At 38.5% G+C, this 25,260-nt stretch overlaps 1 protein-coding gene across 1 annotated transcript in view; it reads left to right on the plus strand.

Annotated features, from left to right (window-relative positions):
• INPP5F (inositol polyphosphate-5-phosphatase F) overlaps positions 1 to 25,260 on the plus strand; it is a 68,491-nt gene that overhangs the window by 13,544 nt on the left and 29,687 nt on the right. The window contains exons 2-7 of the mRNA XM_024755917.1: positions 6,856 to 6,992; positions 20,913 to 21,041; positions 21,266 to 21,433; positions 21,551 to 21,607; positions 23,693 to 23,891; positions 24,436 to 24,615. Of these exons, the coding sequence (XP_024611685.1) occupies positions 6,966 to 6,992; positions 20,913 to 21,041; positions 21,266 to 21,433; positions 21,551 to 21,607; positions 23,693 to 23,891; positions 24,436 to 24,615 (760 nt within the window). The 5' untranslated portion in view covers positions 6,856 to 6,965. The remainder of the gene's footprint in view (positions 1 to 6,855; positions 6,993 to 20,912; positions 21,042 to 21,265; positions 21,434 to 21,550; positions 21,608 to 23,692; positions 23,892 to 24,435; positions 24,616 to 25,260) is intronic.

Genomic DNA, 25,260 nt, shown 5'->3' on the forward strand with positions numbered 1-25,260 from the left:
CAATAAAATTCATCTACAAGCTGCTTTTAAGACAAATATCTTAGTTATATGTATATGTATATAGAATGGTCCAAAGTAAAAGGATAGAAAAAAAAGAGAAACCAAGCAAATGCTAACCTACTGAAAAATAATGTGTCTATCCCAATATCAAAACAGACTTTAAGGCAAGAAGCATAAAGAAGATATACATTTCAAAAATAGCAAAAGTTCAAGTCACCAGAAAGATATAGCAATTTTAAATTTGTACACACCTAAGGCTTAAAATATAAAAAGAGCAATGAGTCATTTGCCTTAAATTTATTAGACTGTCAACTTGAAATGGCAGAGAAACATATGAGTATTCTTATTATCAGCTTGACACAGAAGAAAGGAAAGGTGAGCCAACTATAATCCCCCTTCCTAATTCTCTTTTTTCCTTCTTAAAGACACATCTCCATTCTCGGATTCATCTGGTGCAAATGCAGACTCCGAGCATTTATTAGAGGCGTAATCTACAGACGCTCTTCAAGAATTTAAATATTTGTTATTTGAATATTATGTTACAACTTCAGAGTATGTAGTAACCACCTGGGTTAGTATTTATTGGCATGCGGGTATAATTATAAATTCTATTGTGCTGATTTCGAGTGTTAAGGCAGCAGGGTTCTCTCTGCTTTGTCATTTCCCAGCTTCTCCTGTTGGACACTCCAGGTGACGTGGACCTAGGAGAGGTGAAGGAAGTGCTTTGTCCTCAGGAATATAGTCTGCAGGATTGGGGCAAGCTAAAGGAGGAAAACATATGAGAGTCATTATCAGATCCACCTTCTTTTTTATTTTTGCCTTTGGTTGTAACGTGAATGTTTATAGAGAGACACAGAGAAACTGGAAAGTGTCCAAAAGAGCAGTGAAAACAGAACCTTTGTATGCTACAAAAGTAAATAAATAAGTTTTTTTTCTCTAAAAGAATTAAGTCTTAAAAAAAAATCCCATTGAACCAGTTCAAATCAGAACCAGTCTTTGGAAAAGGTGAGCCAGAAGAAAAATATCAGAAAAGCAAAATCATTTTCACACAAATACTTCATTCACTTCAAGTGTCTGGCCCACAGAATATGTACTGCCTATGTATTTCTATCACTAGGGGCTCTTTTAGTTGAATCTCACTTAACCTGTTTGCCAGATTAACCAACATGCCTTACTGCCTCTGCAGAGTCTGTTGGTAGATGCATTGGATGCTCTGAAGGCGGGGGGGAGACTGAGTAGGAAGCCCTCTCTCTTCTGGTGGATCGTGTTTATTTCCAATCCTGTTCATACTTGTTTTACTCGATATTGTAATTACATAATTAAATAAGCCCATCAACTATGCGTATTGATACAAAAAGAAAGACTTCCTGTTTCTATGAAGGCTAAATTGAATGCTTTGGAAAGACTAGATAAAGCTGTGTTGCATCAAAAGAAAAAAAAAAGGTAAATTACACCACCAAATACTTATTAGGGGCTCATTTTCAAAGAATGTGGGAATTTAGTTCCCCAACCAGGGATCATCGAACCAGTGCCCCATGTAATGGAAGTGCAGAGTCCTAACTACTGGACCACCAGGAAATTCCCTAAATTATGTATGTTTAAAAGGTCATTGTTAAACTCTCAAGTAAGATTAAAAGGACTAATGCCAACAATGGTAACCAATTGCTCTCCTAGTCTCTGCTAGTCTCCTTATATGAGAGAACTCACAAGGTGGGGTTTGGATTAGATTTAAAGAATTGCCATGGAGTGGGGAACAATGGTCAAAGGGAACATTAATTGTATATGTAATGTTTACATTTTTAAACAAATGGAATGTATTCCTTTATTTCCTATCAAATTAACATTAATAAAAATGAAAAGGATTGCTAGACGTTCATTGTTGGATCAAATGCTTATCTTTTCTATATGTCAGTAGGATGGATAGTCATGTTGAGAAATATGTAAGATGCAGTACTTCCTAGAGGTGAGGTCATGAGTAGGGAGAAAAGATTTTCATCCAATTTTAGGAAAAAAAAATTTTAAATGAAAATCTTTATCCTGCCATTACTTATCCTCTTTTAACTGAGTCAGTTATTGTATAGGGCAAGCAATTGAATCTTTTCCACGACTATTGTTTTAGTTTGCCCTAACTGGGCATGCTTTTCAAGATAATCACTTCCTAATCAGTTTTCTTATCTTGCTGGGGAAGTCAGATTTTCCTGTCTGTCTTTTCCTGAAGGAGTCAGGGTTACAAAATTGACCTTTTTTCCCATTGTAAAATGTTTAAAAAGTTGAAAAAATATCTTTATGCTGAAAGACCTTGCTAGACTAAATTACCTTTGACACATGGTTGTACCGCATATCCAGATTTCAGTGTGGCAGCTTTAATTGAGCCAAGTTTCTTCTGCTGGTGGGTGATATAAATTAATGCAGTAACCTGCATTTGTGCTTTTAAAAACTTTATTACAAAACTATACCTGACTGGATACTGGGATTGCTAAACAGTAGTGATGCTATATATCAATACTTTTACCTTTTTCTTGGCTTAAAGCACAAACTAGAGAAAATATATTTGGATCATTTAACCCTGTAGCTAACATGCTCATTCTTGCCGAACTTCCAGGCTTCTATGTGTTTATTATTGCGTTTTGTTTCACCTAAGGCAAAATAATTACAGGAATACATATTGCTATTTCTCATGAGGTTTTTTGTTTGTTTTGTTTTGTTTTCTAGGGGCAGCCTAGAAATATCTTAGTGTCCAATTCAAATTTTTCATTTTCTTTCCATTATGATTTTAATGTTCCTTTGAACACTGTTTCAAATACCTGTGTCTCTGTGTTTGACAGGAAATACACTTTTTAGTTTTTTTCATTTTAATTAATTTATTAATTTATTTATTTATGGCTGCGTTGGGTCCTCATTGCTGAGTGCAGGCTTTCTCTAGTTGCGGTGAGTGGGGGCTACTCTTCCTTGTGGTGCACGGGCTTCTCATTGCGGTGGCTTCTCTTGTTGCGAAGCACGGGTTCTAGGTGCGTGGGCTTCAGTAGTTGTGGCACGCAGGCTCAGTAGTTGTGGCTCACGGGCTCTAGAGTGCAGGCTCAATAGTTGTGGCGCATGGGCTCAGTTGCTCCATGGCATGTGAGAATCTTCTCGGACCAGGGCTCGAACCCATGTCCCCTGCATTGGCAAGCGTATTCTTAATCACTGCGCCACCAGGGAAGCCCACTTTTTAGTTTTTTACTCTCTGCTCTGGTAGATAAGACTCCTAACAAGTTCTTTTGTTCTTTAGAAGGAGTTTTTTTAAAAAAATGATTGAGACGTAGTTCACACACCATAAAATTCACTCTTAAATTACAATTCAGTGGTGTTTAGTATCATCATAAGGTTGTACAACCATCACCACTATCTAATTCCAGGACATTTTCATCATCCCACCTTACTTAGATTATAACTAGTAAATATTAATTTCCTTATCTATCTTACTCTTAGTTTTTTTGTTTTGATCAGTGTGTAAGACCGAAAACAGTAAGACAGGAAACTGTGTATTAAAAGACTTACGAGATTTTAACCCAGTGCAATTTGTAGAGCTGGTTGGAAGTCAACTACAAAAAGACATTTTTATTCATGGTCCCCACACTCCCAGCATCTAAATTATTTCAAAGCAGATTCCAGATATTTTTCTGCAGATACTTCAGTATGTATTTCAACGCTAATTATTGACACACCATGCTTTCCCCCTCTTTATTATCATTTACTAGATGCCCATATTTACGTGGGTCTGCGTCTGTCTTCTCTGTTCTTTTCTAATATTCATTTGTCCATTCTTGTACTGGCACCACGTTGTTTTATTTACCATAGGTTTATCATATGTTTTGCTACCTGGTAAACATTAGCTCTTAGTAATAAAAACAGGAATTATAAAAATTATTTAGTCCACATAGATACTCTTCGAAATAGGTGGTTTTATCCCATTCTACAGATGAGAAAACCAAGAATTGGAGCAGTTTAGTATTAAGCTGAAGTACATGATAAGTAAATAAGGCAGCTAAAATTTGAGTCTGAGTCCTGACCTCAAAGTCCAGAACACTGAGGCTTTTCTGAAAAGGGAAAGCTACTGTTTACAAAATTTTTTCTCTTTTGTTTGAGATCATTTACATGATATTTTCTCAGATTTAGTCTTCATTATAATTCCTCAGGCATATTGAACTTAAGTTTCTTTATAGAATTTTATGTAATTTTTTTTATAGAAGCACCTCAGTTTTTCAGGTTCTGTGTATGAGTTTAGCTAGCTAAACTCTAAAAATATGCGTATTTTTTTAAAAATGTATTTGAGTTTGTAAGTTGAATTTCAGTATTGACAATACCAATGTTTTTGTGGAAAAAAGCATGCCTTTCGTTTCCCAAGTGAGTCTATGTGTGGGGTAAAACCTCTGTGTTTGAAATTTAGTATTTTTATATTTTTGGTACTATACCATTAGATGGCTTATTGGAAAGACATTTATTACATTTCATTGTGCACGTTGTGTTTTTGTCATTGCTGTAATTTCTTAAAATCGCAATTCTTAATGTTAATATGAAAGCAAGAAGGCATAAACTGGGAAGAGGGCTTCCTAATGTTGGCTTGTCTGATCATCTGCCAACACTACATTGTTCAGTGTAAAATAGAAATTATTCCTGTGAGGTTAAGAGACCTGTGGTAAGAATTTCTTTTTATTCAGCAGACTGTATTAGCATTCAACAGTTTATTATGTATTATGTGCTTTATTTATTTTGTGTTAGGTTTATTGTGTGTTAGGTGCTTGGTAACCTTAATCTGTGCCTGACGTACTTCCCAGCACATGGTAGGTCCTTGGTTAAAGTTTAATGATATTAATGAAATGACCTGCAAAAGCCTTGAAACTTTGGAGTAGATTTCTACCCTATTTTATAGAGAACTATGAAACGTTTCCAAATTCTTGCATTTATGAAATGCTTTGAGCACATCTCCAGAGCACTTTCCCTCAAATGAGAGTTGACTAATATTTGGGGGGAAAATGGGGGAAATTAAAATACTATATATCTTTTAAAAAATATTTTTTCATAAGGGGAATATATATCCATCATGCTATTTTTCTATAGTAAGAAATTCCTGAAACACTGTTTCAATTATTTTTATTTTTGGTACTAATTAGGTAGTATTTTTAAAGGGTGTAGAGTCTCATAAAATGAAAAATTGCTTTTGGATGCTGTCTTTCATAGACCATTTCTCAGTTAAATAGAAATCTTTTGTGAGAAGTAGAAATTTGGATTGGAAACATAACTATTGGGCCTCTAGGTGTTTTCTTTCCTTTCTTTCTTGTAATTATTAAATACTTCTTTCATTTGTTTTACACCCCTCCCCCACTTTCTTCAATATATTTACTTATTTGCTCAGTCCTAGTGTACACATGAAGTAGTTTTGGAATTGCTAACTCATACTCTTCTGAAAAATAATTCACTAACCAGAGTACAATATTGTATACAGTTCTTTTTGTCTTTATCCTTGCAAAATACTGTTTTCCAAAGTTATTTAGATTAGTTTATTTCTTCCTTATCTCCTACATTATGGTTACGTTTTCCATTTGTAACAGAGTTGGGTTACTCTTTGCATTTTGTTTTGGGTTCCCTTCACATTCTGGTTAATTTGAACTACTTGTTTTTGAGGGGATGTGAAACATTACCATGATTCTAAGAGTCAGAACTACGTGAAAGGGTATACTTTGAGAGATGTCATCCCCCTGATCCCTTTTATCCCATTCCTGTTTTCTCTTCCTTCCATGTCATTTCCACCTACTCCTTGTTCAGTAGCCAATCTCATTAATTTCTCATTTCTCTTTCCTCTTTTTTTTTGTACAAATGAGCAGATATGTGCATATTTTCTCATCTTTCTTACAGAAAGGGTGGCACACTCTAGATACTCTTTTGTGCTTCGATTTAATACTATATCTTATTATGTAATACCCTTATTGTATATTAATAATATCCAGTTTATCCCCTTAATATATCTAGGAATCACTTCTTATCAGTTTACAGAATGCTTTTTTACAGCTGCATAGTACTCTACTGCATAGATGTGCCATAGTTTATTCAGCCATTCTCCTATGTCTGGGCATTCTAGTTGTTTCCAGTATTTTACAGTTGTAAACTGCTGCAATGAATAGATTTGAGTATGTGTACTTTTGTGTTGTTGAGGTGTGTCTTCAGGGTAAATTCACAAGAGTGGGATTGCTAGGTTAAAAGGTAAGTGTGTATGTTTTATTATTAGTTATCACAAAATTTCCCTCCAGAAAAGTTGTGTGCGTTTGTATTCCCACCAGCACTAGGAGAGTGCCTGGTTCCCGCAGCCTGGCCAGCGAATGTGCTGTCATACTTTTTTATTATCCCCAAGCTGATGGGTGAGAATGGTATTGCAACATTTTAATTTACATCTCCATTGAAAATCTTTTCATACATTTAAGGGTCATTTTTATATCTTTGTTGTGCTCTAAAAGGTTCCAGTCCACGGCCTGTTAGGAACCGGGCCACGCAACAGGGTGAGCGGGGCGGGGAGGAGGGGGGAGCAGGTAAAGCTTCATCTGCCGCTCCCCATCGCTTGCATTACTGCTTGAACCATTGCTCGCGTTGCTACCTGAACCGTCCCCCCCACCGCTCACATTACCACCTGAACCACACCCCAACCCGCCTCAGCCGTGGAAAAATTGTCTTCCACAAAACCGGTCCCTGGTGCCTAAAAGGTTGGGGACTGCTGCTTTAAAGGGTTGTATCTTTTGCACACTGTGTTTGATTATTCACCTTCAGCTTGCCGGGACAGTACCACTTTATAGAAGCCAGACATTAAATATGACTTTTCTCTTTCAGATCTACCATGGTGGCTTATTTTAATTCGGCAGAAAGCTTTGGTGGGCAAACTTCCAGGAGACCATGAGGTCTGTAAAGTTACCAAAATTGCTGTGCTATCACTTTCTGAAATGGAACCTCAGGATCTTGAGCTAGAGGTAAGGTAAAGTCTCAGGAAATTTTATGGAAACTTGATGTAGATGTAATGGCAACTATGGGGATTTGGTTTAATAGACCAGAATCGTAGAGTTTTAGAGCTGGATAATATCTTTAGAGTAATTTAATCCTGTGGTTTTTAAGCCTCACTTTGGTAGTGGAACCTTTGTTTTAAAATCTGTGAAATCCAGTATATAAAATGCATAGAAGCCAGAGCTGCTTTTGTTGAGGTAGTGATAGGAGAAGAGGGGTTCCTTGGGGCCCTGCCTACTTGGCTTCTGCTGGAAGCCACCTTCTGTTTCTAGGGATCCCTAAGACTCTGCATAGCACAGTTCAAAAACTGGTTTGGGGTAGGGGAAGTCAAGAAGGTGAGATTTAACTTTTATTATATCTTTTATCTATATTTCTTGAAATTTCTCTCAGGCTATATTTCTCTTGTAGTTTTTTTCTTTTTTCATTTCTAATTTTATTGATTTGAGTCCTCTCCCTCTTTTTCTTGATGAGTCTGGCTAATGGTTTATCCATTTTGTTTATCTTCTCAAAGAACCAGCTTTTAGTTTTATTGATCTTTGCTATTGTTTTATTTCTATTTCACTTATTTCTGCTCTGTTCTTTATGATTCCTTTCCTTCTGCTAACTTTTGGTTTTGTTTGTTCTTCTTTCTCTAGTTCCTTTAGGTGTAAGGTTAGATTGTTTATTTGAGATTCTTCTTGTTTCTTGAGGTAGCCTTGTATAGCTCTAAACTTCCGTCTTAGAACTGCTTTTGCTGCATCCCACAGGTTTTGGATCGTTGTGTTTTCATTGTCATTTGTCTCTAGATATTTTTTGATTTCCTCTTTGATTTCTTCAGTGATCTCTTGGTTATTTAGTAACGTATTGTTTAGCCTCCATGTGTTGGTGTTTTTTATGTTTTTTTCCCTGTAATTCATTTCTAATCTCATAGCGTTGTGGTCAGAAAAGATGCTTGATATGATTTTAGTTTTCTTAAGGACTCTTTTTTCTTTTTTCTTTTTTTTTTGAAGAAAGAAAAACCACTGATCGTGTAAGACTTTTTCATTTTCCAAGAGGAAATCAAGCCTTCAAATACAGTGACTTAGGGCCAAGATAATGAATTTGCCCAGGGCCAATGTTTGTCTCCACACTGTGCCTGCCACCGCCTGGCTGAAGTAACCCATGAAAGCATTTGTATCATGCCTGCTGTCAGTGTGGGGATGTGACATCTAGGGATGTCATCACTCTGTCATAGTCCTAGCCTATTTTGGTCACTGTGTGATGTGCCAGACAGGCCCTGAGGGTTAAATGGATTATCATATTTAACCCTTTGGACTATCCTGTAAAGTAGGCACTGTTACAGTCCATGTTGTACAGGTGAAGAAAGAAGGCTTGGAGAGGAGGTAATCACACCTGGACTCAGGCCGTCTGGTCCTGTATCACTCTGCTGACCTTGCCTTCCTGTTACCTGAATAGCAGGTAACAGGTAACATAGTTCCCACTACCCCACAGCTCAAATACGTGTTTTTCTAAGGTGAGTTGTTAGGAAGAAAGTTTGGGGACAGGGTTAAATTGTTTAAAAAAATAAGTACAGAGATACCTCAGAGACATTGTGGGTTTAATTCCAGACCACTGCAAGAAAGCAAATATCATAATAACGTAATTCACATGAATCTTTGTTTCTCAAGCATAGAAAAGTTGTGTTTATACTGTGGTCTATTAAGTGTGCAAGGACATTATGCCTAAAAGAATAATGTACATACTTTAATTTTAAAATACCATTGCTAAAAAAAACGCTAACCACCATCTCAGTTTTTGGTGAGTCAGTCTTTTTGCAATAACATCAAAGGTCACTGATCACAGATCACTATAACGAATATAATAATGATGAGAAAGTTTGAAATTGTGAAAATTAACAAAATGTGGCACAGAGACATGAAGTGAGCAAATGCTGTTGGAAAATCCTGCCAATAGACTTGTTTGATGTAAGGTTGCCACAAACCTTTAATTTGTTAAAAAAAAAAAAAACACGAAAAAAAAATATCTGCGAAGCACAGTAAAATGGGTATGACTGTGACAATATAGTTATTTTTATGCTGGAAGTTTGACAATCTAATTTTAAGAAACAAGCATTAAAATGGACTTAGGTGGCAATTGGGCCTATTAAAGACAGGTATTGGAAAGTTTTGTTTGCATTTTATTCTAGTGAAGAACAGCCAGACTAAAAAAATAGTGTCAGTTTGCTAAGCTAATAAACTGTGTCCTTTGGATGACTGCTGACAAATTGAAAGGTCAGTGTGGCTTCTTGTCACCAGCCTTTGCCTTGAGGGCGAGCACCCCTTGGGCAGCATGCTGGTTTGAGCATTAAGCCTGGGGGTCCTGGCAGTTAGAGTTAGAGCAAGAAACAGCTTATCCAGCTCCTTGGTCACCTGCTAGTCATCAGTTTGCACATCTAGTACTCCCAACCCTGGGGAAATGAGCTGTCCTCATCGGAGAACTGGAGCTAGACTTTTCAGGGAGGTTTTCTTATGCCCTTTGTGGCCACCAACCCGTAACATTTGAGATTAGTAGCTGACTGTTGTGTAAATGACAGGGGTGGAGGGGGAGGAATCTTTAGAAAATAATATTTAATGAAATTTTAAGACGGAAAAATGTGAATATGATGAAAGCTTTTAAAATGTCTTTATTCTGAAGACCTTTCCTTTTCTCTCTTGATACTCTTAAGTGAATGAGATTATCTTCAAATACAGGGGAAAATGAGATATGCCCCCACATAGCTGAGTATTTTTACAGCACAGTTGAACAGTCTGAGCTATGGCATTTGCCAGGGTACTAAAAGTTAAGAGTTGGAAATATGTAATGACCCTTGCTAATTAAGGGTAACCGTGATTATAGATAAAGTATTTCCAGATCCCATTTTACTGATAGTTTGGCATGCCTTTCTCTCAAGAGAATAGAATTTTAGAAATTTGCATTTAAGCCTTTTTTCCCTTTCCTTTAATCCTATTTTATGGTAATGGAGCTTTACAGTGAACAATAGGAGGAAGGGAAAGAACAGCTATGTTGAAAATCACAAACTGTTTGCTTATTTTCTGACACATTAATTTAAATCTTTGGTATCTTTAATTCAATTTCCGTATAACTCCAGTTAAAAGGTGCATTTAGAAGCATGGTAATTTTTTTTTAACATCTTTATTGGAGTATAATTGCTTTACAATGGTGTGTTAGTTTCTGCTTTATAACAAAGTGAATCAGTTATACATATACGTATGTTCCCATATCTCTTCCCTCTTGCATCTCCCTCCCTAACCCACCCCCCTAGGTGGTCACAAATCACCAAGCTGATCTCCCTGTGCTATGCGGCTGCTTCCCACTAGCTATCTGTTTTACGTTTGGTAGTGTATATATGTCCATGCCACTCTCTCACTTTGTCCCAGCTTACCCTTCCCCCTCCCCGTGTCCTCAAGTCCATTCTGTACGTCTGTGTCTTTATTTCTGTCCTGCCCCTAGGTTCTTGAGAACAATTTTTTTGTTCTTAGATTCCCTATATATGTGTTAGCATACAGTATTTGTTTTTCTCTTTCTGACTTACTTCACTCTGTATGACAGACTCTTAAGTCCATCCACCTCACTACAAATAACTCAGTTTCGTTTCTTTTTATGGCTGAGTAATATTCCATTTCCACTGTATGTATGTGCCACATCTTCTTTATCCATTCATCTGTCATTGGACACTTAGGTTGCTTCCATGTCCTGGCTATTGTAAATAGAGCTGCAATGAACGTTGTGGTACATGACTCTTTTTTTAAAATTTTATTTACTTTTTTATACAGCAGGTCCTTATTAGTCATCAATTTTATACACATCAGTGTATACATGTCAACCCCAATCTCCCAATTCATCACACCACCAGCCCCACCCCACCTCTGCTTTCCCCCCTTGGTGTCCATACGTTTGTTCTCTACATCTGTGTCTCAATTTCTGCCCTGCAAACCGGTTCATTTGTACGACTTTTCTAGGTTCCACATATATGCTTTACTATACGATATTTGTTTTTCTCTTTCTGACTTACTTCGCTCTGTATGACAGTCTCTAGATTCATCCATGTCTCTACAAATGACCCAATTTCATTCCGTTTTATGGCTGAGTAATATTCCATTGTACATATGTACCACATCTTCTTTATCGATTCATCTGTCGATGGGCATTTAGGTTGCTTCCGTGACCTGGCTATTGTAAATAGTTCTGCAGTGAACAATTAGTTTTATTGATCTTTGTTATTGTTTTCTTTGTTTCTATTTCACTTATTTCTACTCTGATCTTTATGATTTCTTCCTTCTGCTAACTTTGGTTTTTTTTGTTCTTCTTTCTATGATTGCTTTAGGTGTAAGTTAGGTTGTTTATCTGAGATGTTCTTGTTTCTTTTTTTTTTTTTAATCTTTTCAATGTCTGTTTATTGTGTAGTGATATACTTTTATTTTTTTATTTTTATTTTTTTAACATCTTTATTGGGGTATAATTGCTTTACAATGGTGTGTTAGTTTCTGCTTTATAACAAAGTGAATCAGTTATACATATATATATGTTCCCATATCTCTCCCCTCTTGCATCTCCCTCCCTCCCACCCTCCCTAGAGATGTTCTTGTTTCTTGAGCTAGGATTGTATTGCTATAAACTTCCCTCTTAGAACTGCTTTTGCTGCATCCCATAGGATTTGGATTGTCGTGTTTTCATTGTCATTTGTTTCTGGGTATTTTTTGACTTCCTCTTTGATTTCCTCAGTGATCTCTTGGTTATTTAGTAGCGTATTGTTTAGCCTCCATGTGTTTGTATTTTTTACAGATTTTTTCCTATAATTGGTATCTAGTGTGATAGCGTTGTGGTCAGAAAAGATACATGATATGATTTCAATTTTCTTAAATTTACCAAGGCTTGGTTTGTGATCCAAGATATGATCTATCCTGGAGAATGTTCCATGAGCACTTGAGAAGAAAGTGTATTCTGTTGTTTTTGGATGGAATGTCCTATAAATATCAATTAAGTCCATCTTGTTTAATGTGTCATTTAAGGCTTGTGCTTCCTTATTTATTTTCATTTTGGATGATCTGGTGAAAGTGGGGTGCTAAAGTCCCCTACTATTTTTGTGTTACTGTCGATTTCCCCTTTTATGGCTGTTAGCATTTTTCTTATGTATTGAGGTGCTCCTATGTTGGGTGCATAAATATTTACAATTGTTATATCTTCTTCTTGGATTGATCCCTTGGTCATTATGTAGTGTCCTTCTTTGTCTCTTGTTATAGTCTTTATTTTAAAGTTTGTTTTCTCTGATATGAGGATTGCTACTCCAGCTTTCTTTTGATTTCCATTTGCATGGAATATCTTTTTCTATCCCCTCACTTTCATTCTGTATGTGTCCCTAGGTCTGAAGTGGGTCTCTTATAAACAGCATATAGACGGGTCTTGTTTTTGTATCCATTCAGTCAGTCTGTGTCTTTTGGTTGGAGCATTTAATCCATTTACATTTAAGGTAATTATCGAGATGTATGTTCCTATTACCGTTTTTTAAATTGTTTTGGGTTTGTCATTGTAGGTCTTTTCCTTGTGTTTCCTGCCTAGGGAGGTTCCTTTAGCATTTGTTGTAAAGCTGGTTTGGTGCTGCTGAATTCTCTTAGTTTTTCCTCATCTGTAAAGGTTTTAATTTCTCCATCAAATCTGAATGAGATCCTTGCTGGGTAGAGTAATCTTGGTTGTAGTTTATTCCCTTTCATCACTTTAAGTATGTCCTGCTACTCCCTTCTGGCTTGCAGAGTTTCTGCTGAAAGATCAGCTGTTAACCTTATGGGGCTTCCCTTGTATGTTATTTGTTGTGTTTCCCTTGCTGCTTTTAATATTTTTTCTTTGTGTTTAATTTTTGATAGTTTGATTATGTGTCGGCATTTTTCTCCTTGGATCTATCCTGTATGGGACTCTCTGTGCTTGCTGAACTTCATTGACTCTTTCCTTTCCCATATCAGGGAAGTTTTCAACTATAATCTCTTCAAATATTTTCTCAGTCCCTTTCTTTTTCTCCTCTTCTTCTGGGACCCCTACAATGCGAATTTTGGTGCATTTAATGTTGTCCCAGAGGTCTCTACGACTGTCCTCATTCTTTTCATTCTTTTTTCTTTATTCTGCTCTGCAGTAGTTATTTCCACTATTTTATCTTCCAGATCACTTATCCATTCTTCTGCCTCAGTTATTCTGCTATTGATTCCTTCTAGCAAATTTTTAATTTCATTCATTGTGTTGTTCATCATTGTTTGTTTGCTGTTTAGTTCTTCTGGGTCCTTGTTAAATGTTTCTTGTATTTTCTCCATTCTGTTTCCAAGATTTTGGATTGTCTTTACTATCATTACTCTGAATTCTTTTTCAGGTAGAGTGCCTATTTCCTCTTCATTTGGTCTGGTGGGTTTTTACCTTGCTCCTTCATCTGCTGTGTGTTTTCTCTGTCTTCTCATTTTGCTTAACTTACTGTGTTTGGGGTCTGCTTTTCACAGGCTGCAGGTTCATAGTTCCCGCTGTTTTGGTGTCTGCCCTCAGTGGCTAAGGCTGGTTCAGTGGGCTCTGTAGGCTTCCTGGTGGAGTGGACTAGTGCCTGTGTTCTTGTGGAGGAGGCTGGATCTTGTCTTTCTGGTGGGCAAGACCACGTCCAGTGGTGTGTTTTGGGGTGTCTGTGACCTTATTATGATTTGAGGCAGCCTCTCTGCTAATGGGTGGGGTTGTGTTCCTGTCTTGTTAGTTGTTTGGCATAGGGTGTCCAGTACTGTAGCTTGCTGGTCGTTGAGTGGAGCTGGGTCTTAGTATTGAGATGGAGATCTCTGGGAGAGCTTTCACCGTTTGATATTACATGGAGCCAGGAGGTCTCTCGTGGACCAGTGTCTTGAACTCAGCTCTCCCACCTCAGAGTCACAGGCCTGACACCCGGCCGGAGCACCAAGACCCTGTCAGCCACACGGCTCTTTTGGGAAGTCTGAGGTCTTCTGCCAGTGTTCAGTAGGTGTTCTATAGGAATTGTTCCACATGTAGTTGTATTTCTGATATATTTGTGGAGAGGAAGGTGATCTCCACATCTTACTCCTCCACCATCTTGAAGGTCCCCCCATCCCCCCAGTTGACTTTTTGCTTTAGTTATATGGCTTGTTTGCCAGTTTTAAAAATAATCTTCATAGTATACAGTTTACTCATTTAAAGCACATAACTTCAGTGGTTTTTAGTATATTCACAGTTTTGTAGCCGTCACCACAATTAATGTTAGAACATTTTCATCGCTCTAAAAATAACCCTGCACTCATTAGTAGTCACTCATTTCCCCCCAACCCCCAGGCAAATCCTAGGCAACCATTAATCTACTTTCTTTCTCTGTAAATTTGCCTATTCTGAATATTTCTGATAAATGGAATATAAAATATGTGGCCTTTTGTGACTGGCTTCTTTTATTTAGCACCATGTTTTCAAGGTTCATGCTTGTTGTAGCATGTGTCAACACTTAATTCCTTTTTATTCCATTGTATACCACATTTTATTTATCCATTCATCAGTTGATGGACATTTAGGTTGTTTTCACTTTGGGGCTGTTATGAGTAATACTGCTGTGAACATTGTGTACAAATTTTTGGGTGGACATTTGTTTTCGTTTCTCTTGGGAGAAAGATAAATTCCATACCTAGGAATGGAATTGCTGGGTCATATAGTAACTGTGTCTAACCTCTTGAGGACCTGCCAGAGTGTTTTTCAAAGCAATGTGCCATTAAAGGAAAAAAAAAAAAAAGATCTAGGGACTTCCCTGGCAGTCTAGTGGTTAAGGCTCTGCACTTCCACTGCAGTGGGTGCGGGTTTGATCCCTGGTCAGGGAACTAAGATCCCGCATGCCGTGCAGCATGGCCAAAAAAAAAAATCTATACAAGGGTATGAAGAATCTGTGGGTTTCAAATAAATGAGAACATAGATGTTCTTTCTTTTGAAAAAACATCCTTTAAAGTTTTATAGGCTTATGTTCCATATCTGCATATCTTATTTGCTGTATCTCATTGCCTTAATAGATAACTGTATCATTTTCCATATTTGGTTTCCCATTAGACATCTGTTTAAAATTTTAGCTCCAGATGGACATAGATAGCTACCAACCTTTAAAGTAAAATCATTTAGTTTCCTTTTCCTATACAGCAGCAACAACATTAGCCCTTAGTCTTGGTTGTGAAATGTAAGTTGCTAGAGTAGTAGAAAAACTAGGGGAGCACTGTGGTGCTTGCAGTGGTGCTTTTCTTTTTGAGATGGTGTGTATCGATGTTGTGAGAAGTGCCTAGGCACATATTACACAGGACTGGCTGGGCCTCTGGAAAAGGGAAGGTGATCCCACTGTCCACACTGTATGTTGTAATCCCTAGAGCTCTGTCTAAACAAAACATCTTAAGACTGGAAGGGATCCCAAGAAGTAGTTTTCTGTATTCCTGTTTCTGGGTAGGCCTGAATTTAACCTATTTTAAAAGATAGTGGTCTATACTTTCTTTTCTAAACTTAACTTTATATATGGAAGATTTTAAAATATTCATTGAAAATGTTTTATGTTTAAAGTATTTTAAATTTCTGTTTAGAAAAGTCAGTTTTAAGAGACAGAGACAGACTTCTGGATAAGATGGTGTGGTGACTTTGTGCTTTGTAATGCAGATCACAATCCTTATCTGAAATCTTTGGGGCTGTATTTGTTTTAGAATTCAGGTTTGGGGGGCTTTCTAAAAGGTTATTCCATGTACTTGATATATGTGCAGTGAGTCTGGGACATTACCCTACAATTTTACACATTCATACTTCTTAAAGAATCATATATTCATTCTAAGGAAGGTAAATGATGACTATAAATTGCCTCATATCAGTTCAGGGATTATTTTGTCATTAGATGAGCTTGTAGCAAACTTTTAAAAACTTTCAAGTTTCAGAGTTTTTTGGATTTTGGAGTTAAGGGATATTGGGCCTATACCAACTCTGTTCCAAGCCCAGGAAGAGGATAGATTAAAAAAAAAAGAGGGCTTCCCTGGTGGCGCAGTGGTTGAGAGTCTGCCTGCCGATGCAGGGGACACGGGTTCGTGCCCTGGTCTGGGAAGATCCCACATGCCGCGGAGCGGCTGGGCCCGTGAGCCTGCACGTCCGGAGCCTGTGCTCCGCAACGGGAGCAGCCACAACAGTGAGAGGCCCACGTACTGCCAAAAAAAAAAAGAGAGAGAAAAGAAAAGAAAAACAAGACATTCCCAGGCCTGGAGGGAAACCGCATCTTATTTTCATGGACCATAAACAGAATAGTGGGTCAGACAGAGGCCTTCTAGTTTCTGCATCCATAAGCAGGCAGTGGTGGGTGGAGATTTGGTCCCTACACATTAAAGGGAACTAAAAGGGCTATATTGGAGATGGGTGTCTGGAGCCATGTTCAGTACTTTAAGCCTGATGCTGGAGTGGGACCCCCCAGTTCGTGAAAGGAGGCTGTTAGGTTATCTGTTCTAAGTGGGATAATTGTGCCGAAAAGAATTGTCTTGTCTGTTAAGCCAGTAGCACCTCCCTTGAGAAACACTGGTCTTGGCAAAAGATAAGGATCTGAATTAACACAATAACAGTCAGCATGAAGTAGTTGGGGTTGATAGGAGAGACTTCAGCAGGTAGAATAATGGAAGATGACTCCAAGGTTTCTTGCTTAAGTAATCCAGTGGGTGATGTAGTCATTGCCTGAGATATGGCATACCAGAGAAGGAACAAGATTTGCTAAACAGATGTTGGTCAGGTTTGGAGATGCTGAATTTGAGAGACTAGTGTCTCATTAGTGGGGAGATGTATTTTGGGGTCATGAGCTCAGAGCAAAAGAGTAGAGTTAGAAATGTAGAGTTCAACGTAGTGGTAGTTAAAAATGAGGAAAGAGGATGAAATTTTCTTGGCAGAGCATGAAGAATGGGAAGAGAACTAAGGGTGGAACATTGGGAGCCACCATTATCTTTAGAGATAGAGACGCCAACAAGGAAGACAGAGAAGGAACAGCTGGAGGTGGGGGAAGAGCCCAGAGAGACGGGTGTCATAGGGGCAGGTGACAGGATGGCAGAGAGAGATCATTAATGCCACATTCTTAGACAGACATAAGGTTTGTCCTTTTCAGAGCGAGGGGGTCCTTGTTTCACTCTGCCTGAGCAGTTTCATTGGCCTTCACTCTTTGACCTACTGCAACCAGACTATAGTCCTCACAGTTCCAGTGACTGTGACACTGTACCCTGCTCACTCACGGAGATTTCAGGGTTGAGGGATGGATTTAGAGAAAAGATTCTGGTAAACTTGAACAATGTTAAAAGGTGGTAGGAAAGGGTTTATTAGAGAGAGAGGTTGGAACAGAGGAGAGAGGGGGTGAATGATGGGGCAAGGTCCTGATCCTAGAGGAGACACAGCCTTGCAGAGAAAAACAACTCCCGTCCTTCTGAGACTGAGGAGAGTGGGTGCAGACTAGGTGTGCTGCTGCAAGATTACTTGAGAATAGCTAGATATTTAGAATCATCTTTGATATATTCCTGGGGGAAAGTCTCGCTGGCTTGAATGCTCTTAAGGAATAACTGTGTCTGACAGAGGCGTAATATCCTGTTTGAATATTAAAATTGCAACAATCTATAACTAGGTTTAAGGCATGTTTTCAGATCTTTTAAAGAAGGTGTTATTAATATGACTAGATGATTACTAACAAACACTCTGCATAAAAATCACTAGCCGGCAATTGCTCAGTGCCACAAGCAGCAGCAGCAGCAGGGTGCTAACGGGAGAGCTCCTTTGCTGCCCCAATAATTCTGTACTAACCAAGGCTGGAGGGGTATGAGGTGTATTCATGGAAGAAGGGAAGTGATGGTTTTCTAGGACTACTTTTATGCCCCATGTGTGAATCTGGAGGTTACCACTTACATTTGTAGCATCAGAGCCCATCCATTCATTTAACAAAGGTTTTTTGAGACCTCCTGTACCAGGTACTGCTAAGGCCCTGGAGATACATGAGTCAGTAAAACAAGGATCTCTGCTATTATGGAACTTACATCGTGGTGGGGGTGCGGCAGACAGTAAACATCAACATAATTATATTATGTCATATGTTGGAAAGTAGTGAACGCTACGGGAAATAAAAGTTGAGTGCAGTAAGGGTGGTGGGTGGAGTGCCCAGGAGTGGAGATTATGGTAAGATATCTGAGGAGAGGATGTCTGGGCCGAGAGAACAGCCAGAACACAGGCCCTGAGGTGGCAGTAGTCCTGGCTTGTTGAGGAACAGCAAGGAGGCTGACATGGGTGGAGTGGAGTAAGCAAGGGGAGGAGAGCCACAGGAGATGAAGGCAGAGGAGAGAAGATGAGGGTCTAGTTTTGAACATGTTGCGTGTGAGGCACCTGATGGAAATCCAAGTGGAAACGTTGGGATTTGTGATTCTAGAATTTTGGGAAAGAGTGGGGTTGGAAATGTACCGCTGGGAGGGAAAGGTTGGCATGTAGATGTATTTAAAGCCATGAGACTGGATGAAATCGCTGAGGGAGTGAATGCAGATAGAGAAGGGGGTCAAGGACTGAACCTTGAGGTGCCAAGACATTAAGAAGTCAAATGGTCAGGAAAGAACCAGTAAAAGAGGAAAAGAGTGACCACTGGAAGCCAAGTAAGACAGTGTATCAGAGAAGATGAGGGAGAGATGAACTGTGTCAAATGCTACTGAGCAGTTAAGATAAGGACCAGGAATCTACCACTGCATTTAGCCAAGTAGAGACCATTGGTCACACTGAAGATAAGGTTTCGGTGGAGTGGTGGGGGCCAAAGCCAAGTTGGAGTGGGCTGGAGAGAGAATGGGAGGAGAAGGATTGGAGGCAGTGAGGAGTACAAAGAAGTAGGACCCTAGCTGGCACAGGAGGAGTGTTAGAGGAGAGAAATATCAGTGTGTTTCTGTGCTGGTGGGAATGATCAGGCAGAAAGAGGGGAAAGGAGAGAATTGCTGGAGCAACGTCCATATGCTTGATTCTTGCTCCTTCCCCATTATCTCAAGATCTGGTTAGTTTTGCTTACTTGAAGGGAAGTTAAGTTAACTTGGTTTTGGCAGGATGACTGTAGATTTTTTTTACTTCACCTTTGGTTCCCTTGTCTTCACTGGTAGGCCAGGAGGAGTGTAAAGTTTCAATCATGTTTTGAAACCCATGTGAATAGAGTGTTTGGTAGCCATAGCTTTGAAAAGACATAAAACCCATAAGATTGCAGTACATCCGAATTCTTCATTCAATTATCAGTCTCCACTTCCAATTTGATAAAACAGGAACAGCCCCCTTCCTTTTTTTAAAAAATTAATTAATTTACTTATTTATTTTTTTGCATTGCATTTTCGTTGCGGTGTGCGGGCTTCTCATTGCGGTGGCTTCTCTTGTTGCGGAGCATGGGCTCTAGGTGTATGGGCTTCAGTAGTTGTGGCATGCAGGCTCAGTAGTTGTGGCGCATGGGCTTAGTTGCTCCGTAGCACATGGGATCCTCTGGGACCAGGGCTCGAATGCGTGTCCCCTGCATTGGCAGGAGGATTCCCAACCACTGTGCCACCAGGGAAGTCCACCCCCTAACTTTTAAAAAAAATTTATAATCAAAACTCGAACCAGGGGACTTCCCTGGTGGTCCAGTGGTTAAGAATCTGTCTTGCAATACAGAGGACGCCAGTTCGATCCCTGGTCGGGGAACTAAGATCCCACATGCCGCGGGGCAACTGAGCCCGGGCGCCACAGCTAGAGAGCCCGTACGCCACAACTACCGAACCCACGTGCTCTGCAGCCCACGCGCCTGCCACAACTAATGAGCCCGTGCTTTCTGGAGCCCGAGCACCGTAATAAAAAAGATACTGTGTGCCACAACTAAGACCCTAATGCAGCCAAAAACTAAATAAATAAATAAAAATTTTAAAAACCCCACAATCTTGAATTAGTTTTTTCTCCTCATTAAGTTTTTTTATCCTGTTTATAATCTAGTAATAGTTATTTTGTAAGTAAGACACTACTAATGATAACCATTTAGTGACTGTTAGCTCTTAACAGGTGTCTGCCACTTAGCATAGCAATAAAACCAGTGTATTGAAGAAATGGAATTAGTCTGCATATGGTTAATAGAATCCTTGTGTCCCTTTCAGAATATTTGCTTTGTGTGTTGAGCCACATGAAATTTTATGTAAAACGCTTGACTTTAACCAGGTAGTCCTCTGTAGAACCTCTGTGCCCTTCTCTTGTCTTAACACCTTCCCATCCTCTTCATCACCTTTGTTGGTTGGACTGCATGTTTCCTGCAGCCCCTACTTTCTGCTTCAAACTTAATCTCTGGACCCAAAGAGTGTGTTTTTATGCTGATTTCATTAGTGTGTGTGACGATAGGAGGCGAGAGAGTGGTTGAAACGTCCAGCTTTTAATATTCCCAATAGAGCAGACTCTTGGCAACTTCTCACTCAAAACACTCAATTAACTAGCATGAATATTTAGCATATATTGCTCTAAAGAAGTGTGACTAGAGCATAGCATATGTGTATTTTGCACTATTTTTAATCTTTGAAGCCAATTTTTAAAGCGTTAATGAATCCCAACCAAAGCATTTTATTCTTCAGTTATATTACATAAGAACTTACTATCATCCTAACCTGAATTTTCTACCCCTAAATCCTAAGTATATCCTGCCCTGTATTCTTTGCTTATCCTCTACTGTAGCTTTCTCATCCTTGAAACCACAGCTGTGTTTTCTAATATCAGTTGTCTGCTGGGTCATTTCACCTGCTCTTGATGTTTTAACCGCGGTGCTTGAGGAATAGTGACACTTCTCCACTCACACTTGAACATTAAGCAAGGAGGTATTAGTAATAATGAATCCTCTTTCTCCTCCTATTATTTAGCTCTGTAAGAAACATCATTTTGGAATTAACAAACCAGAGAAGATTATACCATCTCCTGATGACTCAAAGTTTCTACTGAAGACCTTTACGCATATTAAATCCAATGTGTCTGCTCCTAATAAAAAGAAAGTAAGAGTTTAATTGATATGGGCTTGGAATTCATCTTTGATTAGTTTTAAATTGAGGGGTGACTTTCCTGCTAATAAACTTACTTTCAAACTACTTGTCATATTAAAGCACCATCTCTGCGTATCCTTGGGGTTATTTTTTACTTTGCTTCTAGGGAGTTGTGTGGTATCCACACAAGGCTTTACATTTAATTCCTGCAGTAATAGTAGATTAATTTCTTACAGGTTAAGGAAAGTAAAGAAAAGGAGAAGTTGGAGAGAAGATTACTTGAGGAGTTGCTGAAGATGTTCATGGACTCAGAATCCTTTTACTATAGCTTGACCTATGACCTGACCAATTCAGTGCAGAGGCAGAGTGCTGGGGAGAGGGACCCCTGTCCTCTCTGGCAAAAGGTACCTCTCACAGCTCAGAGCAGGGTTTGCCACCAGAACAATTTATGGACCCGTTTGGCTTCTATAGGAGAACTGAAACAACATGTTTCTGAACTGTTTGTTTTCTACCTTTTCCAGGTTGATGACCGATTTTTTTGGAATAAATATATGATACAAGACCTTACTGAGATTGGTGTGAGTAGTTGTTTCTGAAATATTCTAAGGTAGTTTATAGTTGTTAGGCAAATATTTTTAAGTTGTACTAAAATAAAAATTTTAAATCTCACGTAATGTTTTCCCCTGTAGAATGAGAATCATTTAGCTAGGGAAAACCAGGGCACTACTTTAAGGCAGTTCATAATTTGACTATATAGCCACGGGCTTATCTTTTTAGCAGGTTTCCATAGAACAGTCATAATTTAAGGCTGTGGAACTAATATCCATAGAGTTCCTGTAAAAGGTATTTTGTTTGTACCCATTGGAAGTGTTGAAGCCCGGTTTTCCTTTAGTGATACCAGTCATTTAATGTTCCTGTTTCCTCATATGGAAATTGGAGTAGACAAATCTCTAAGAATGTTCCAGTACTACAAGTATTCGAATCAGGGAAGACAAGGGGGTATGATGAGATTATTGCATGAGGTTCCTTCAGGTTTAATGATTACCGTCTTCCTTTACTCTGTCATGTATATTGGAGAATTATGACTGTCCAAAGACAGTTCATTTATTCGGTCAATCAACCAATATTTATCGAAAGCCTGCCATGTGCCAGTTACTGTTTTGGACACAAATTGAGCAAAAAGTTGAATAGGGTCACAGATTATCTTTTTCTTAACCTTTCAGAAAGTTCAAACCTTTTTTCTTTCTGTTTCTCCCTATTGGTGGTGGTTAGTATAAATGATTTTGACCTATTTATCTGGTGGTATCTAAAACTAGGTATCTATCATGGCTTACCTCTCTAAAATGTTCTTGCCTCTCTGTGATGCTGATCAAACCATGACCACCAAGACTTAATGATAGGGGGAGAAAAATAAGGGTGTCTGTAATGAGTATTTGTCCTGTTTGCTGACATATTGAGCTCTAATGTGTTTTGCAGAGTTTTTGTCAGACCCGTAGCATCACCATTTAAAACCGATGACTTACAATAAAGGTGGCATTTTGTAGCATACCGATCTCTGTTCCCGCTGAGAGTTTTGTATTTATTGCTAAAACAAAAATATAAATAATGAGAATGGTGATAAAAGTAATGAATGCAGATAGATCCTTTGCTTCACTATTTTCAACTCTAACCACCTTCCTAAGATCCTATCTGCAGGCTCCATAAAACAAAACTGTGAGATAGGACCTGGAGTATATAAGTAGTATATTTCATAGCTACTTTAGACTGTGAAAGAAGGGGTGGATTTGAAGTTGATGCTGAGATTAAGGCTAGATACAGATATGGAGATAGGAGGGAAGGAGGGGCTAAGAACAGCTTCTCTGGAGCACTTTGCATCCTTTACTGTCCCTGCGTACAGTCAGTTGAGAAATCTGAGTATTCTTAGTCGGAAAGACTAAGAGGAAATCTCTAACTTTAATTAATACTCTCCTAATTACATTGGATGACTTTTTAAAATAAGATATTTATGGAAAGGATTCTTTTTTTGGTTCATTGACTACTTGGATTTTAGCTTGGCAGAGCAAGACTTTTTTTAAACTAGAAAGTAGAATAGACCTCTGTGTTTCATAATAAAGTGATCAGAGTTGGTTGTATTTAATTAAAGGCTTAATACAATTGGGAGTTGAAAATCAACCTTTAAGCTTTATTTTCTTCTATACCAGCAGGAAGAACCATAATAGCCACATTTATTAAATCCTTACTATTAGGCAGGCACTACGCCAAACACTTTTTAGATGTTACTCATTTAATCTTCACAACAACCTTATGAGGTTGTTGTTTTTCTTATTTCACAAAGCAGAATGCCGAGGCATGGCAAGGTTAAGTGACTCACCTGCGTCAGGAAGTAAGTGGTGGAGCTTGAATTTGTACCCAGCAGCTGTGGTCCCTTTCAGGCAGCTCTTCTTATGAATGACCACCATAAACAAAAGGAAAGGCTCTCACCTCCGCCCCCCTCCCTTCCTCCATTCCTTAGTGTTCTCCAAAAAGCAGAAAATATAGTTAAAGGACGGAAGGTTTCTGCTTCTAATAAACTAACAACAAGTATGTGCTAACTACCGCGTGGGTGTAAGGAAGTAGCAGTGCTGTACAGAAGAGGAGCAACACGATATTCGTGTTATTTTCAGACACCGGATGTGGACTTCTGGATTATCCCCATTATTCAAGGTTTTGTGCAGATTGAAGAACTTGTGGTTAATTATAACGAGTCATCTGACGATGAGAAAAGCAGCCCGGAGACCCCCCCTCAGGAGTCCCCCTGCGTAGATGACATTCACCCACGCTTCCTAGTGGCTCTCATTTCACGCCGAAGTAGACACAGAGCAGGTGAGTGGAGGGCTGTAATAGTGTACAAATTAAATCCAGGCGAGAATGGAACATCTGCAGATGTATTGAAATGGTAATGACAATAATGGATTTGGAAACACAGTTGGCTTCAAAGTGCCCAGTGACTCTCAATAGTGTGATATAATTGGGGACCAAGTTTTTGGAGAGAAGTGAATGGGAGAGAGTTAACAAAAGGGAAAAGAAAAGGAGGTATATATGTGGAAAAGAGCAGAAAGTCACTTGGGATGTGCTTCTAGATACCATTGTTCCTACTGACAGCCTGTATCACAGTAATAAATCCTTCCCGAGTGCTAGCACCTTTGGGAAAAACCTCCTCTTTCAGTTCACAGGAACTATCTCAGCTTCAACTTTTAAAAAACGATGAATACAGGCATGATCTGGGGTAAGTTGATACTGTTCTGCCTCGCAGTTGCTCATTAGATCCCCAAGGCTGTCCTGAAAGACACAGATTTGGTTAAGAAGCATATCTAGTGAGACTAATTTTTTTTTTCAATGTTGCTGTTTTGTTTTAATTTTCTTTTAGGAATGCGTTATAAACGAAGAGGAGTGGATAAAAATGGAAATGTTGCAAATTATGTGGAGACTGAGCAGTTAATTCATGTGTATAATCATACCTTGTCATTTATTCAAACACGAGGCTCTGTGCCTGTGTTTTGGAGCCAGGTTGGGTATCGGTATAATCCAAGACCTCGGCTGGACAGAAGTAAGCCTGTCTGTTATTTGGTTTGCAGACGATGATTTCAGAGGGAGTTTTTTAAAATATTAGATACTTCATAGGTTCGGATTTGTTTTGCCAGATACTTCATTTAAAATAATAACTCATGGTAAAATTTAATAGTGATATAATAATCACAAAAGTAATAATGGTTGTTGACAATTTAAGTAATTGACAATAAAAAGATTCCAAAAGAGAGCAAAACAGAGCTTAATTCACAGATTTTAATTTGTTGTTTCTTTAAAGAATACTTTATTACATGCTTAATTTTGGAAAAGTGTAAATATGGCCAATATTTATAGAAGCAGGAAATATCTTAAATAAGACAGCATCTACAAGGAATAGATAGGATGCCTTTACTCACATGTTTTGCTGGGAAAGGTTTGTTGTTGTTTTAAATATTAAGGACTTAATTCTTCCAGTATTTTAACTTTAGCACTGGAATAGCTAAGTCATGTCAATCTAATTAGATTACTGAAAGAAGCTGATTTAAAAAATTGTTTTCAGAATATTTTTCTCTCAAAACAATTTATATTTGTGAGAATTCAGTAAAACTTCAGTTTTTAACATCCTTGTTTTAAAGGGGTTTTTATTAATTTATTATGAACTACATGAAACCTTTTCTGACAAGTT

The sequence above is a fragment of the Neophocaena asiaeorientalis genome, unplaced genomic scaffold, assembly GCF_003031525.2.
Source record: "Neophocaena asiaeorientalis asiaeorientalis breed wild unplaced genomic scaffold, Neophocaena_asiaeorientalis_V1.1 scaffold85, whole genome shotgun sequence".
Classification (NCBI taxonomy): domain Eukaryota; kingdom Metazoa; phylum Chordata; class Mammalia; order Artiodactyla; family Phocoenidae; genus Neophocaena; species Neophocaena asiaeorientalis.